The 15,291-nt window shown below is 31.9% G+C and overlaps 1 protein-coding gene and 1 pseudogene across 1 annotated transcript; both read right to left on the bottom strand.

Annotated features, from left to right (window-relative positions):
• Window positions 1–3,814: 3,814 nt before the first annotated feature.
• On the bottom strand, window positions 3,815–5,464 carry LOC131177953 (receptor-like protein kinase FERONIA; annotated as a pseudogene).
• Window positions 5,465–7,089: 1,625 nt separating this feature from the next.
• On the bottom strand, window positions 7,090–13,470 carry LOC110664647 (receptor-like protein kinase FERONIA). The gene is made up of 4 exons (XM_021824425.2): window positions 13,326–13,470; window positions 12,956–13,027; window positions 10,913–12,382; window positions 7,090–7,256 (listed from the first exon to the last, which is right to left on the bottom strand). Exons 1-4 carry the CDS (start codon window positions 13,468–13,470, stop codon window positions 7,090–7,092), a joined length of 1,854 nt encoding a protein of 617 aa, XP_021680117.2.
• Between the last annotated feature and the right edge of the window lie 1,821 nt (window positions 13,471–15,291).

Genomic DNA, 15,291 nt, shown 5'->3' with positions numbered 1-15,291 from the left:
ATTAAATTTTAAATCATGTGGGGGAATGTTGGATTTTTATTTAAAATTAATATATATATATATATATATATAATAATTAAAAAATATATCTTTTTGACCCAGTAAAGTTTTCTTCCTATTTTTTGGGAACTAATTTTTAACGTTAATTGCTTGCTACTTTTAAGGATTAGTGGCCTAATATTTCTAATTAGTTGATTAAAACTGGAGATTTTTTAGTCATTAAAAAACATATTGTCACCAATTTTTTTACTCTACCGAAGGAAGCAATTTTTCTGTCTAATGTTTTTGGGTATATCGACTAATAAATTCTGAGCATTGAGAATAATCAGTTTGGGGAACTCTTAGCTGTACACAAGAGCTCCAACGGATTGAAGTATCTTGCGAGAGGGATGTGGTTGATTGATTACTCGGTATAGACGGGCCGTTTCCTCTCAAAGGATAGAGTCAAAATTCAGCATGCTTCAATCTATAAATTCACAGGCTACTCTAATTCCTTTTCTCTTGATTTTATATTGTTATCATTTGAATTTTATTATTTGTTTGTGGTCCATATTTACTGTTTTTTATTTAATTGATTGTTGATTTGGTATTAAGTTTTTTCTTACATTTCAAAGGACAAAAAAATTATGGTGCCAATCCCTTGAAACTAAAATTGTAACTTCCTCTGCATAGGTTTTTAATAGAGATTTCCTTAATTCTTTTGTTGTTTAAATTTTTGGAGGTATTCTTGATAAAGAGACAAATAAGAGTATATCAACTGTGAGGACTATCGAAAAGCAGCAATTTTTCAAAAAATTGTTTAGCTTTTGTGCTTCTGTAATTCTTGTGGAAGAGGAATAAGAGATATTAAGAAGGCAACAAAAAAAAGAGAGTTTTTGTGCATAACAGGTGTTTTTAGAAATGCCCAATTGCTTCACAATTCCATTTATCATATATACTCAAGTTGCTTGTTGTCAAATCAAGTCTATTAATTTTCCTTTCCAAGAGTACACAAGCGTGGCCATTTCCAAGTTGAGTCTACACTAACATAATATTCAGAACAACTGCAAGAAGGTTTTGATTCAAGTGTCACTAGCATTCAGGATTCCACATAGACATAAATTTCCTACATTCTAGGCCAATTTCTATTTTCATTCTCAAGCACAATAATGATTTCAAAGAGGATGGTAATGTTGTGGTATAACAAGAGGTAACTTAGCTAAGGAGTTGAGATGTTGTATTGGAAGAAGTTCGCTAATTAGTTGGAAAAGAAGTTACTGTAGTTGATTCTTGTAACGTAACGGATATAAGATATGTTATTGTATAGATTGGGATTGTATACTAAACAATATAGTTAGTTGGAAAAATCTGGGCCATGTTACTTTTTCTTTTTTTAATCTTAAAGACTTAAACGTCCAAACAAAACTATTTCACAGGGACTTAAAAGGACTTTTCTTTCTAAGATTAACAGTATTTATTTTGATAATCAAGTCAATGATTAAGTAAACAGAAGAAATTTAAAAAAAAAAAATTTGAAGTAAAGTTCCTGTCGGCTGCTGGTTTGTCTTATATGAAGAAAGAAGGAAAAGCGTGCAATGAAAATTTTCCATGTTTGCTTCATGGTTGTTAGAGCAAAATATCAAGGCAGACACAAAAAGAAATTATTGTTAATTGATTGTAATTTCGGGATTATAGTTCCATGTCTATCATCTCATTGTTGGTCCTAATCCTAAAAGCTTTTGCTGCTCCATGATTGAATGTTTGATCACTTGTACTATATCAGTATACGCATACACTTAGGAACCTACAGTGTGTAACGGTAAATAAAAGACGTTACTATTAATTTCCTGCAAATTCCAAAAATTAAATTTCCATTTCCATTATTAATTAAACCAGAAACATCAACAACACTACAATTTAAGACATTCTATGTCTTTTATTCGCATAGTTTGCGAAAATATTTTGCCGGATCATCCTCAAAGTCATCCCTGAAAATGCTATAATTCCTTCCTGGAGCCTTCATTGTTTTCCTTTCAGCACTAGAAGATCCTGAGCCTGAAATCAAAGTAACCACACCACAAGCAAAAACAATAACTCCAGCCACAGCAACAATAATTGCCAAATGATACATCAGCTGCTTCAGTAATGTCTTCTGGTTGGGATCCGGAAGTCCCATTCTTTGGGCTGGCGTGCGAGGCACTGAGATTTCCAACGAAACGTATTCATCGCAGAACCCCTAATGGACCCAAAGAATTAAGAAATAAAGAGCCGCAAATGGGCCTATTGTTGATACAAGAGTGAATAAGACCCGATCATAGTTGATTGGACTCTGATCAAATTTATTGTTGTTGTAACTGTTATTAAAAATATTTTTTGTTTGAATATTGTAATTAAAAATATTAAAAAATTAAATTTAATATATTTTAATCATAAAAATATTAAAATAATAAAATAATTTTTTAAATTACTTTTTTAATGTGCTTAAAATGATTTTTTAAGTACTTTTCTAATTTTGATAAAAAAAATGTCAAATAAAGCTTAAAAACTTTTCAAATTTCCATGGTAATTCAAAATATTAGACTCATATATTTCAAAAATAATTACAATTTATTTACTTATTTTCAAGTTAAAGACAAATTCAATTTTTTTTTACTGTAATTATATAATATAGAAATTATATGCATGTTGTTTAATTGAATGCTAACTCAGCACTAAACATGAAACATGTCTCAAAATATTTATTATTTTTATGTTGAATAAAATGCAATTTGTTAATAAAAAAGATATTTTATTATAGAGTTCAATTATGAAGAAAGCTACTTTATTATTTGAATATATGGATTTTTAAATCTAAATATATGCCCCCTTTTAATTATATAGAGAAACTGTAATTCATATATATGAAAACTCTAACAAAAACAAGTTTGAGTACTTTTGAAACAAGTTTGGGTGGATTCAAAATTGAAAATTTATACCCCATCACATATTAGGTAGGGTTTGAGTTCAATATCCCAGCAGATAATTGCTATCCAAACCCGTTTAGGGAAAAATCACATGACACTTTTTATAATTTTCTCTTAACATTATTATTTCTTGAATATTAGCATCATGTTTAAAATTTTATTTTTGAGCATATTTATTTCTATATTTACCATTATGAATAAATTAGTTTGAATAATATATGATTTGTTTTAAATGTAGTTGTACTGTACGTAAAAAAATATTACCTTGATACATTAATGTCAAAAAATATTTAGAGGAAATAATTAATAATTATTTAACAAATAAAAATTAAATTTAGTTTTAATAGACATGTTATTCAAAACTTTAATACAAATTTAAATTGTATTTAACATAATTAATTGATAATTTTTTATCAATAAATTTTATAATATTATTTTAAAATATAAAATTTTAAAAATAAATATTAAATTAAATTATTAAAATAAAAAATAAATAAGTTATGCAATATACAGGCAAAATAATTAATTAAGTTAGAACTTTAGCTAAATTAAGATATCTTAGCTTATGTTACTCCTTAAAATTAGTTGATAGGAGCAAGCATTCACCATGATTGTAATATGTGTGATCTTCTCTGAAATTTCATTGAGAGCAAGCTGGGAGGTTATTTTAGAAAAAGAAAAAAAAAAGAAAGGCGAAGTAATCATTCCCATATATTGTGAGTTGCTAACATAAATTATAAAAGGGCAATTTAATTTAATGCAATGAAAGAAATTTTTCTATCCAATTTTTGTATTTCTCTGTTCTTTTGTCAACCAATTGGAAAGGAAAGAGATCAAATGTATTACAAAGAACATATCTATAATCAGCTTACATGGTGCCAAAACTTCTCTTGTTTTCAAGTAGTGACGAGACTCATTATCCAGCTTCTTTATTTATTTATTTTTCACCTCCCAACTGGCATTCAGATCTCTAAGAATTCCACTCATGGAATCACGTCAGAATTTCCCACCAGTACCAATAACCTTTGCCTCTCTAAAGTTATTAGTTGCTGCTTTGATCTCCCTCAAAGTGAAATAGGGACAGAGTGAATGGGCATGGCTTGTCTTGCTTTTATTTTTTCCCTCGCTTGCTGCTTTAATCCAGGAAGCAAGCACGCACAGATTAAGGAATGCTAAGACCACTCCGCTGACCGAGCAGCCAATGATGGCAAGTAGTCTTTTCTTTGAACTTCCGGATGTTCTGGAGGAGGGATTAACTTGCGATCCCTGCCCTTGGAGTGGATAGACTACGGCGAGTTCTCCACCAGAATTGCTTAATTTGAATATCTCCACCCCATTTAAAATCGCGTCATAGTATTGAGGCTTCGTTTTGGTGTTGGGGTGCAGCCTCCCAAAAAGATCCTGAATCCTTTCTCTCTCCAGTGGAAACATTGCAATGTAGTCCTTGTAAACGGGAATACCTTGTCCAACGCTCCATGCAATGACATCAGCTTGATCCTGGGCTGTTTGATTATTGATGTATATAGAAAATACTCGCTGGTTTGTCTTTGTTATATTCCGATCAAGCTCACAGAAATGGAGCCTGACAAGATAGATAAAACCAATTTCGACGGGAAAAAACCAACTTAGGTTATAATTTAAGCTGATCGCAGCATTAGTTCCCATGCTGGTACTGTTGGCGTGTAGCTAACATTAAGATAAAATCATATGCCAATTGCCCAAAAGCAGCTCCAAATATATATTGATCGTCCCTTGTCCAAGTGCGAACCATCCCCGTATCTTACTCGGGAGAAACAGTGTCGCCTCCCACATTGATTCTGTAAACTGTCTCAAGTGCAGATGTATTGTGCAGTCTGATTGGCGCAGCAGGATACCCAAAAGGAAGAGGAGCATCCTCGCCTTGTACGTAGAGATGCAATGGCATCGAAACAACTTCAATTCCATCGACAAATGCAAACGCTTCAGAAGCATTCGAAGAAGGGCTAAACGTCAGATGGAGTGAATGGTTTTGCGCATGAATTATGAATTCCTTGAAAAAATTATTTACGTTATTGTAATTGGCAGCTAGAGAAGCACTGAAGTTGGAAAGGAGAGTATGGTGACCACAAGTAACTGAGAGAAAACTCTTTGGAGTATTCCAGACCAGAATAAGAATACGGATAGAAGTAAAGACGGACAAATTTTGGGCCGGGTGTGACATTGAAGATGTAGGTGAATTCAGAGTAAAATAGCCGAGCGGTCTTGCAAGGAACTTGAGGGACTCCAGGGTCCATGGAAGAGGCCGTCGATACTGTAGAGTTTGTATGCCGATTGAAAGCCACAAACTTTGATCTGACATCGCCAGTCCAGTTCCGGCCATGGAAGGACAACATTTGCAAACCATAGGAACCACAATCTAGTGCAATATTTTCTATGGGAACATAAGAAATGTTATCTGCACAAAAGGAGTCCTTGAGATAGAAGAAGGAGAAACAGAGGTTTAGAAAGATGATAATGTGCAGGGACTTAGAGCAAGGTTTCATGGCGGTTACTACTTTTTATTTTCTTCTAATAAGACGGATTTCACTAGTTGTGTATATTTTGACATTCAAAGTCGTTGATTGAGGTGGAAGAATTTATAAGCAAAAAGCCAAAGAGGATTTTACCGTGAGAAAGGGGAGGGCTACATCCCACTCCTGTTGTATACCTATCAATTATTATTCACTTCATTATACTCCATTAAATAAAGGGTGTTTAGAACTAAAATCTCTGTAATTATATACATTTTTTTAATTTTATTATAAAACTTTTTAATTCATAATTAAAGCTATATTGTTACGCTACAATAAATAGTTTAAATATTATTAAACTAGTGATTCAATAAGCTGAATATTCTGAAATTTAGAATCTCATTTTGTAAAAATTAGTATAAAAATTAAATAAATTTGAGTTGCACACTTCAATAACTAATCCTAGTGGAATTTCGCAGCTGTTGCATAAAATAGTGACTCCACCCACGTATAGACCCAGTCAAATAATGCCCCACACGGCAAGCATCAACGTCGTAATTTGAAATTTTTATACAAAATCGATAAATTTTAGCTTGCTGGAGTTACAACTCAAAGAGAGATGTATAAGTTTGACTGACATAGGGAGCGATAATCACCTCCATAATCAACTCTTCATCCCCTGCTTTTTGTTTCATTATGTAAGTTGGATGATTGAATCACTGAATATGATATTTGTTTGGTTTGATTCTGCTCAAGGAATCGAATTAAAATTGTTAATTCAATGTTCAATTCTAAACCCTAAATCCTAAATTTTCAGCTCTAAAACTTTGAATTTTAAATTCTAAATTTTGAATTCTATACCCTAAATTTTAAATTTTAATTTTAAAATCCTAAATCTAACCAACTAAATCTAAACCTTAATTTAAAAAAAAAAATAGTTGAAATAGAGTTAAGACATGTATAATTGGGTCGTTTAACATTTTTGTTATTTTATTAACGTTGAAAACTATTCAAATTTTATGATTAAATTGTATTAATTGTATTATTTATTCCACAACTACATTTACTAAGGCCATAATTAAATTAATTAATAAAAATCATATAGTCTAATTTACCCCTTTCATGATTAATATTTGTATCTTAAATTTATTTTGTATATATAAATTTTATTAATGATTGTGGCTTATAGTTGTCCAAAACATAAGACAAAGCTCACTCGGAATTTTTTGGTTTTTTTTAAACGCTCACTCGGTATTGACTTATGAAATTTGTCAATGTGAAACGAATTTTCTTTCAACAAAAGGAAAATATCACTGAAAATAATATTGTGATAGATGATGGAAAAGGCAGAAGAAAGTTCTCGTCGGCAGCTTCTGGTTTGTCTTATATTTCAAGATTTGAAAGATGAGCGTGTGATGAAAATTTTCCAATGTCATATTGCTTCATGTTAATTGGAGCAACATGTCAAGGCTTACCCAAAAAGAATCTTTTTGTGAAAATTTTCCAATGTCATATTCCTACATGCTAATTGGAGCAACAAGCTACAATGCTTCATGTCAATTGGAGAGTTCAGTGGCACTGAAAATTAAATTTCGATTTCCATTACTAATTAAAACAGAAACATCAACAACACTGTAATTTAAGACCTGCTATATCTTTTAGCCGCATAGTTTGTGAAAATAGCTTGCAATATCATCCTCAAAGTCATCCCTGAAAATGCGATAATTCCTTCCAGGGGCTTCCATTGTTTTCCTTTCAGCATTAGAAGATCCTGAGCCTGAAATCAGAGCAACCACACCACAAGCAAAAACAACTCTTCCACCCACTGCAACAACAGTTGCCAAATATACATCAGCTGCTTAATTTAGTGTCAATGTCTTCAGGTTGCGTTCCAGAAGTCCCATGCTGTTGGCTGGCATGCGAGGCACTGAGATTTCCAACGAAACGAATTCATCGCAGAAGCCTAATGGCCAAAGAACCAAAAAATAAAGAACCGCAAATGGGCCTATTGTTGGTGTAAGAATGAATGAGACCAATCATAGTTTATTGGACTCTGATCAAAGTTCACACTGTTTAGCATTGTTTTATACCTGTTATTAAAAATATTTTTTGTTTGAATATTTTAATTAAAAATATTAAAAATTAGATTTAATATTTTTATAATATTAAAATAATAAAATAATTTTTTAAATTAATTTTTTAATAGTTTCTAAAATTATATTTTTTTTAAAATGCTTTTTTAATTTTGAAACTCAAAGTCAAATTCAGTCTAAAAACTTTTCAACTGTTCATGATAATTCAAAATATTAGATTCATATATAATATAATCTGTGGTCGAACTTAATAAATTGTCAATAACATATAGGATATATCATTTGAAAATTTAGTAATTATTTCTTATTTAAATTTAAATTTTTCTATATATTTGTGTTCACATCAATTTAGTGATGGTAGTCGGGCAAGTTTTAATAAGTACACAAATTTAAATCCTAATAATATGTGTTTGAGTACATTTTAAATGAGTTTGGTTGTATTCAACTTTGAAATTTTAAATATACCCGTCACAAGTTTGGGTAGCATTGGAGTTCCACACACCCCAGATACCCACTACCCAATCAGTTTAGTTAGGGCCTGTTTGGTTTAACCGTTGAATATAACTGACAGCTGTTACTGTTAGCTGATAGCCGATAACTGATAGCCGATGATAGTTATTTTATGTTAAGTGTTTGATAAAATTATATTTAACTGTTGCTGTTGATATGTGAAATGACTAATAAGGGTATATATCATATAATTTATTTAATTTTTAAATAAATATAAAATTATAAATTTATTACATTATATTATTTATTTTATTATTAAATTAAATATATAATTATTAAATTAATATATTATATTATTTAAATAAATATATAATTATTAATTTATTATATTATATCATTTATTTTATTATTGAAATAAGAAAATAATTATTTTTTAAGATAATTAAATAATTTTAAAAATATAGATAAAATAATAAAATAATTATTATTGTTAATAGAAAAATTTATAATTAATTTTAAGTTTCTAGATATAAATAAATATTTTATATTTTATGTTATTAATAAAAAATATTTTAATAAAATTAAAATACGTTAATTAAAATATTAAAATTATAAATAAAAAATAAAAATATTAATAATATTAATTTTTAAATTAAATAAAATAAGATAATATGGTCAAAATAAAAAATAAAATCAAATCAGCTATCAGCCGATGAGACACAGCTCTAAAAATAGAGCTGACACAAACTGCAGCTGATGGGTATCATATCAGTTGTCTATCAGCTATCAGCTCTATTTTTTTAAGCTTGCCAAACACTATAATTTACTTGTTTGGGTGTCCATCAGCTATCAGATGCACCCAACAGGTAAACCAAACACCCCCTTAATGGAATAACGAATAGTGGATGGTTCCAGTACCCTAATCTATTTAGGTAAATTTCTTTAAATTTATATTTTAAAATTTTATTTTATTCAAAATTTTTAGTTAAATTTTTAATTTGTTATTATTTGACATTTCGTTTGATATAATTTATGAAGATTCTTATAACATGATTATTTTTATTTAATTATTTTAAATTTATATTTTTTATATAATTTTTTAATATTTTGAACTCTAGTTTAGGTATCTGACCTGCATATCCTCTATGCATAAATTTTTAGTAAAAAAAAAAAAAGGAGGTAAATTCTAATGGATTTGGATGGATTCAAGTTAATTGTAATTGAGCTCAAGTTTGGATATCCTTGATTTTGTGGATAACCTAACTGATACCATCCCTAGATCAATTATGTTAATAAAAGTGAATGTTGCTTATTTAAAGTACTAACACATCCACAAAATGAATATGATAGAAATGCATATGTTAAAATGAATTTTTGGTATTATGATAATAAATAATCACATTTGTCAAAAGAGTATATATTACACATATGAAAATGTGATAATGAGTGTAGTATAAAAATATGATAAATTAGTGGTGAATAGTAAAAAGAAAAAAGAGGAAATATAAAATAATATGAAGTGAAATAATATCAAAACATTTATAATTTTTAAATATTAATATAAAATTAGCCTCAAATAGAGAACATAGCTAAATGGTGAAAAAATATACATATAGCTAGTGTCAATTAATTTGAGATTAAAACTTAATTATTGTTGTTAAAATTTATTTTTTTTTAAAATCTAATGTTTTTTAGAATAATAAAAATAGAAATTAATTATGTTTATATCATTATTTTAAATTTATTATCAACTTTTATTAAAAAAAATTATGCAATAACTTTAGAAACTATAAAGGCAATGCATTACTATTTAGAAAAGAGCATAAAGAGATTAAAAACATAAACGAAAGGCATAAAAAAATATTATTATAAAAAATAATTTTTCTTTATTTTTCTTTTATTTTGATGAAAGTGATGTTATAATTATTTTAACAACATAATGATAATTTATAAAAATAAAATATTTATGAAATAAACAGAAGGATGGTTCTCCTTTCTCTTTCTTTACTTAACGTGTTCTAAGCTCTCAAAACTAAACAGGCATACAACTTTACTTTGCAAGTTGAAAACTTTGGTTGGGTAATTTTTCTATGGTTATATTTTGTTCTAATAGCATATATTAAAGGGCAAGTGCTTAATTAATATGTAAGCTACAGCTTTAGTCAAACTAAGACATCTTAGCTTATATTACTCCTTAAAATTAGTTGGTAGGAGCAGGTATATCCACATGTCCTTGATTGTAATCTGTCCACTTATGTAGTCTTCTAGGACATTTCAATATTGTTTCCTCTCCTTACGTGTGATCTTGTCTGAAATTCAACAAGGAATCGGAGAGGTCATTTTAGAAAAAGAAATTTGAAGTAATCGTTTCCATGTATTGTGAGGTGATCATATAAATTATAAATTTCTCTTTATTTTAAAAAGTTAAGTGAGAGAATGTAACGGTGAATAATAGAATGTACAGAATTGCTACAGTGAAAGTGTTACAGAGAAGACTTTTAAGTTAAGTGAGAGAAGATTTTTAAGTTTAAGGCTAGAGCATATTACTAATTTTTTTATTAATGAGATTTATAAATCCTTCGTTAGAAGGGACAGTTGATGAAATTTGAACTCTCAATTTAATAAAAACTTTGATCGTATTAATTATAAAAAGGAAAATTTAATTTAACCAACGAAAAGATTTTTTTGTCTAAACTTTTGTATTTCTTTATTCTTTTGTCAGCCAATTAAAAAGGAAAAAAATAAATGTATTACAAAGAACATGGATCAGCACGCATGGTAGAATTACATTTTGGAAACTATTGGATGCCAAAACTTCTCTTGTTTCAAATGGTGATGAGAGTCGTTATGGAGCTTCTTTATTTATTATTTGTGCTTCCCAACTGGCATTATGATCTCTTGAGAATTCCACTCATGGAGTCAGATCAGAATTTCCCACCAGTAAGAATAACCTGTGCCTCATCAAAGTTATTAGTTGCTGCTTTTATCTCCCTCAAAGGGAAATAGCGACTGTTTGACTGGGCATGGCTTGTCTTCCTTTTCTTTTTTCTCTCGCTTGCTGCTCTGATCCAGAAAGCAAGCAAGCACAGGATAAGAAATGCCAAGACCACTCCGCTGACCGAGCAGCCAACAATGGTAAGTAGTCTTTTCTTTGAACTTCCGGATGATCTAGTGGAGGGATTAACTAGCAATCCCCGCTGTTGTGGTGGATTGAGTCCCGCGAGATCTCCACAAGAATTGCTTAATTTGAATATCTCCACCCCATTTAAAATCGCGTCGTAGTATTGAGGCTTCGTTTTGGTGTTGGGGTGAAGCTCCACCCAAAGATCCCGAATCCTTTCTCTCTCTTGTGGAAACATTGCGATGTAGTCCTTGTACACTGGAATACCTTGCCCACCGCTCCACGCAATGACATCAGCTTGATCCTGGGCTGTTTGATTATTGATATATATAGAAAATACTCTCTGGTTTATCTTTGTTATATTCCGATCAAGCTCACAGAAATGGAGCCTGACAAGATAGATAAAACCAGTTTCAATGGGAAAAAGCCAACTTAAATTATAGTTTAAGTTGATCGCAGCATTAGTTCCCATAAAACGGCCGGTGCGATATACGTCAACAGGTGCGGTGTATGCTGGTACTGTTGGTGTGTAGCTAACATTAAGATCAAAATCATATGCCAATTGCCCAAAAGCAGCTCCAAATATGTATTGAGCATCCGGTTTCCAAGTGCGAAACATCCCCGTATCTGATTTGGGAGAAACATCATCGCCCCCTCCCACATTGATTCTGTAAACTGTCTCAAGTGCAGATGTACTGTCCAGTCTGATTACCACAGCCGGATACCCAACAAAAGGAAGAGGTGCATCCTCGCCTCGTATGTAGAGATGCAATGGCATCGAAACAACTTCAATTCCGTTGACAAACGCAAACGCATCAGGAGCATTCGAAGAAGGGCTAAACGTCAGATGAAGTGAATCGTTTTGCACATGAATTATGAATTCCTTGACAAAAGTATGCACGTTATTGTAATTGGCACCTAGAGAAGCACTGAAGTTGCTAAGGAGAGTGTAGTGACCACAAGTAACTGAGAGAAACGCCTTGGAGGCATCCAGACCAGAATAAGAATGTGGATAGAAGTGAAGACGGACAAATTTTGGGCCGGGTGTAACATTGAAGATGTAGGTGAATTCAGAATAGAATAGCCTAGCTGTCTTATAAGGAACTTGGGGGACTCCAGGGTCCATGGAAGAGGCCGTCGATACTGTAGATTTTGTGTACCGGTTGAAAGCCACAAACTTTGATCTGACATCGCCAGTCCAGTTCCGACCATCGAAGGACAAAGTTTTCAAACCATAGGAACCACAATCTAGTGCAGTATTTTCTATGGGAACATAAGGAATGTTATCTGCACAAAGGGAGTCCTTGAGATAGAAGGAGAAACAGAGGTGTAGAAGGATGATAATGCTCAGGGACTTCGAGCAAGGTTTCATGGTGGCTTTGATTTTTTTTAATAAGACGGGTTTCACTAGCTGTATATATTTTGATGTTCGTGGAATGAGGTTGGAGAATTTATTCCACAGACAGCTAGATATATGGCAAAAAGTCAAAGGGGATATGATGGTGAAAGGGAGAGAGGATTGTATTCTATTGCGTAGTGGTAATTCAATATTCTGAATATTCTGAAATTTCGAATCTCATTTTATAAAAATTAAATAAATTAAATAAATTTTTTTTTTTGATAACTCAGAAAGAGATTTATAAGCTTGATTATATTGACACATGGATCTATAATCTATTGTTACTTGTCGGCAGGTTCTGATTTGTCTTATATTTCAAGAATTGGATGAAAAGGTCAATGAAAATTTTCCAAAGTCATATTGCTTCACGTTAATTAGAGCAACAAGTCAAGACAGAAATCTATTATTAATTGATTATAATTGCTCAATGCTAGCTGGGAATCCATATCTGTAATCATCACCTTGTTTGTCCTTATCCTTACGGCTCCTTACAGCTCTGGTTATTGCTCCATGACCACGATTGAAGCCTTGCCCTATAACAGTAAATGTATACATTTAAAAAACTAAATTATGGGCAAATGAAAGAGGCGGTGTGCAATTTATTTCCTGCTAATTCCAAAAACTAAATTTTCAATTCCATTACTAATTGAAACAGAAGCACCAACAACACTGCAATATTTAAGACCTGCTATATCATTTATTCACGTAGGTTGCGAAAATAGCTTGCAGGATCATCCTCAAAATCATCCCTGAAAATGTGATAATTCCTACCAGGAGCTTTCATTGTTTTCCTATTAGAAGGTCCTGAGCTTCACATCAACGCCACCACACCACAAGCAACAAGAAAAACTCCAGCCACTGCACCAATAGTTGCCAAAGATATATCAGCTGCTTCAGTGTCCATGTCTTCTGCCTGAGTTCCAGAAGCCCCATACGTGCGCCTCCTAAAGCGTTGTGTGCTCTCACTGCAACCCATTCCTCTCCAAATTTTGTAGTATATTACTGCTTGCTTGATTTTAGTAGAGACTGGTTATATATAGACTGCATTGGCCATTCAGGGTAACTTAAAAATCACGTTGTAATTAATTACTTCGTCCCTTTGGACTTTGGGCTGGCGTGCGAGGCAGGGGAGGAGTCTTCATTGACTTTGAGAATTCCAAAGAGACATCTTCATCGCAGAAGGCTAGTGGACACAGAGAAAAAAAAAATGAAATAATTTTACAGGGCAACTCAGAAAAAAGTACACAGCGAATGGGCCTATTGTTGGTGTAAAAGTGAGCGAGACCCCACTAAGAAATTGGACTCGGATCAAAGTTCACACTGTTAGCATTGCTGTTATACCTGTTATGAAAATGGGAAAATTATTATTTGATTCTTATCTAATACAGTCTGTAGATCTAATACCCAATATATATTATAATATTTACCTTTTAAATATATAAATTTTACATATTTATATATTAAATTTATTATTGATCGAATTTAAATAAGAAATTTTATAGTTAGTCTTTAAGTTTATATTCTCTTATACATTTACGTGCATTCGGTCCCAAGTCCGGATAAAGGAGGAGGGTTGCGGTAGGTGACAACCAGCGTAAAAATTTCGTCATACCTTATGATATGGATTCAAATGATATAAACGTTGGGACATCCTCTACTTACAACGCGCTACATCGGAGCCCGGGTGTAGTGAGAAATATGCAAGGGTGTAGGGCGTTCACCGAAAGCGACGCACCATACCGGCTCCCTGGTGTGGTGTTAAGTGAGCAAGGATTCCCACATCATGGACAGGTGTGGGTAAAGAAGTTAGTCCATATGACAAATAGTAGAATAGATAGTAGAATAGAACACAAAATAGACATAGAAAATAATAGAAGATATCATAGAAGGAGACCAATTAGGAAGGAACAGGATAGGAGGAGGATCAGGATTGGTACTTTGAATGTTGGATCACTTACAGGAAAATTAATGGAGCTTGTAGATACCTTGGAAAGGAGAAGGGTGAATATTGCTTGCATTCAGGAGATTAAATGGGCAGGAGAGAAAAGCAAGGAAGTGGGTAATTCAGGGTACAAACTGTGGTTTACCGGAAAGGAGAGAAACAAAAACGAAGTAGGCATAATCATAGACAGAACATTGAAAGACGCTGGAATAGCTGTGAAAAGACTAGAAGATAGAATTATACTAGTAAAAATAGTACTAGAAGGAGAAACAATAAATGTAGTTAGTGCTTATGCCCCACAAATAAGACTAGATAGTGAGGGTAAATAAAGATTTTGGGAAGATATGGATGATTTAATGCAAAGCATACCGAATGAAGAGAATGTTTTCATTGGTGGAGATTTGAATGAACATGTAGGAAGTGATAGGCAAGGTTATGAGAATGTTCATGGAGGTTTTGGTTTTGGCAGTCGAAATGAGGAGGGAACAAGTATCCTAGATTTTGCTATGGCATACGATCTAATACTAGCAAATACCTACTTTATAAAAAGAGAGTCACATTTAGTGACTTTCAAAAGTGGGCAACATAGAAGCCAAATCGACTTCCTCTTAACCAGGAAGACAAATAGAGTTTTATGCAAGGATTGCAAGGTCATTTCAGGAGAGGCTTTAACAAGTCAACATCGGTTAGTGGTCTTGGATGTCAAGTTTAGGAACAATTCAAGTAAGGTCAGAAGAAATAGTGTAGTTCGAACCAAATGGTGGGAGTTCAAAGAAGTAAAGCAAGTGAAGTTTAAAAATGAGTTTCTCGAGTCCGAAGTATGGAAGCTGAATATGGAGGCCAATGATATGTGGA

This window comes from Hevea brasiliensis, chromosome 2 (genome assembly GCF_030052815.1).
Source record: "Hevea brasiliensis isolate MT/VB/25A 57/8 chromosome 2, ASM3005281v1, whole genome shotgun sequence".
Lineage (NCBI taxonomy): Eukaryota > Viridiplantae > Streptophyta > Magnoliopsida > Malpighiales > Euphorbiaceae > Hevea > Hevea brasiliensis.
This window is presented reverse-complemented; position numbering and strand designations above follow the sequence as displayed.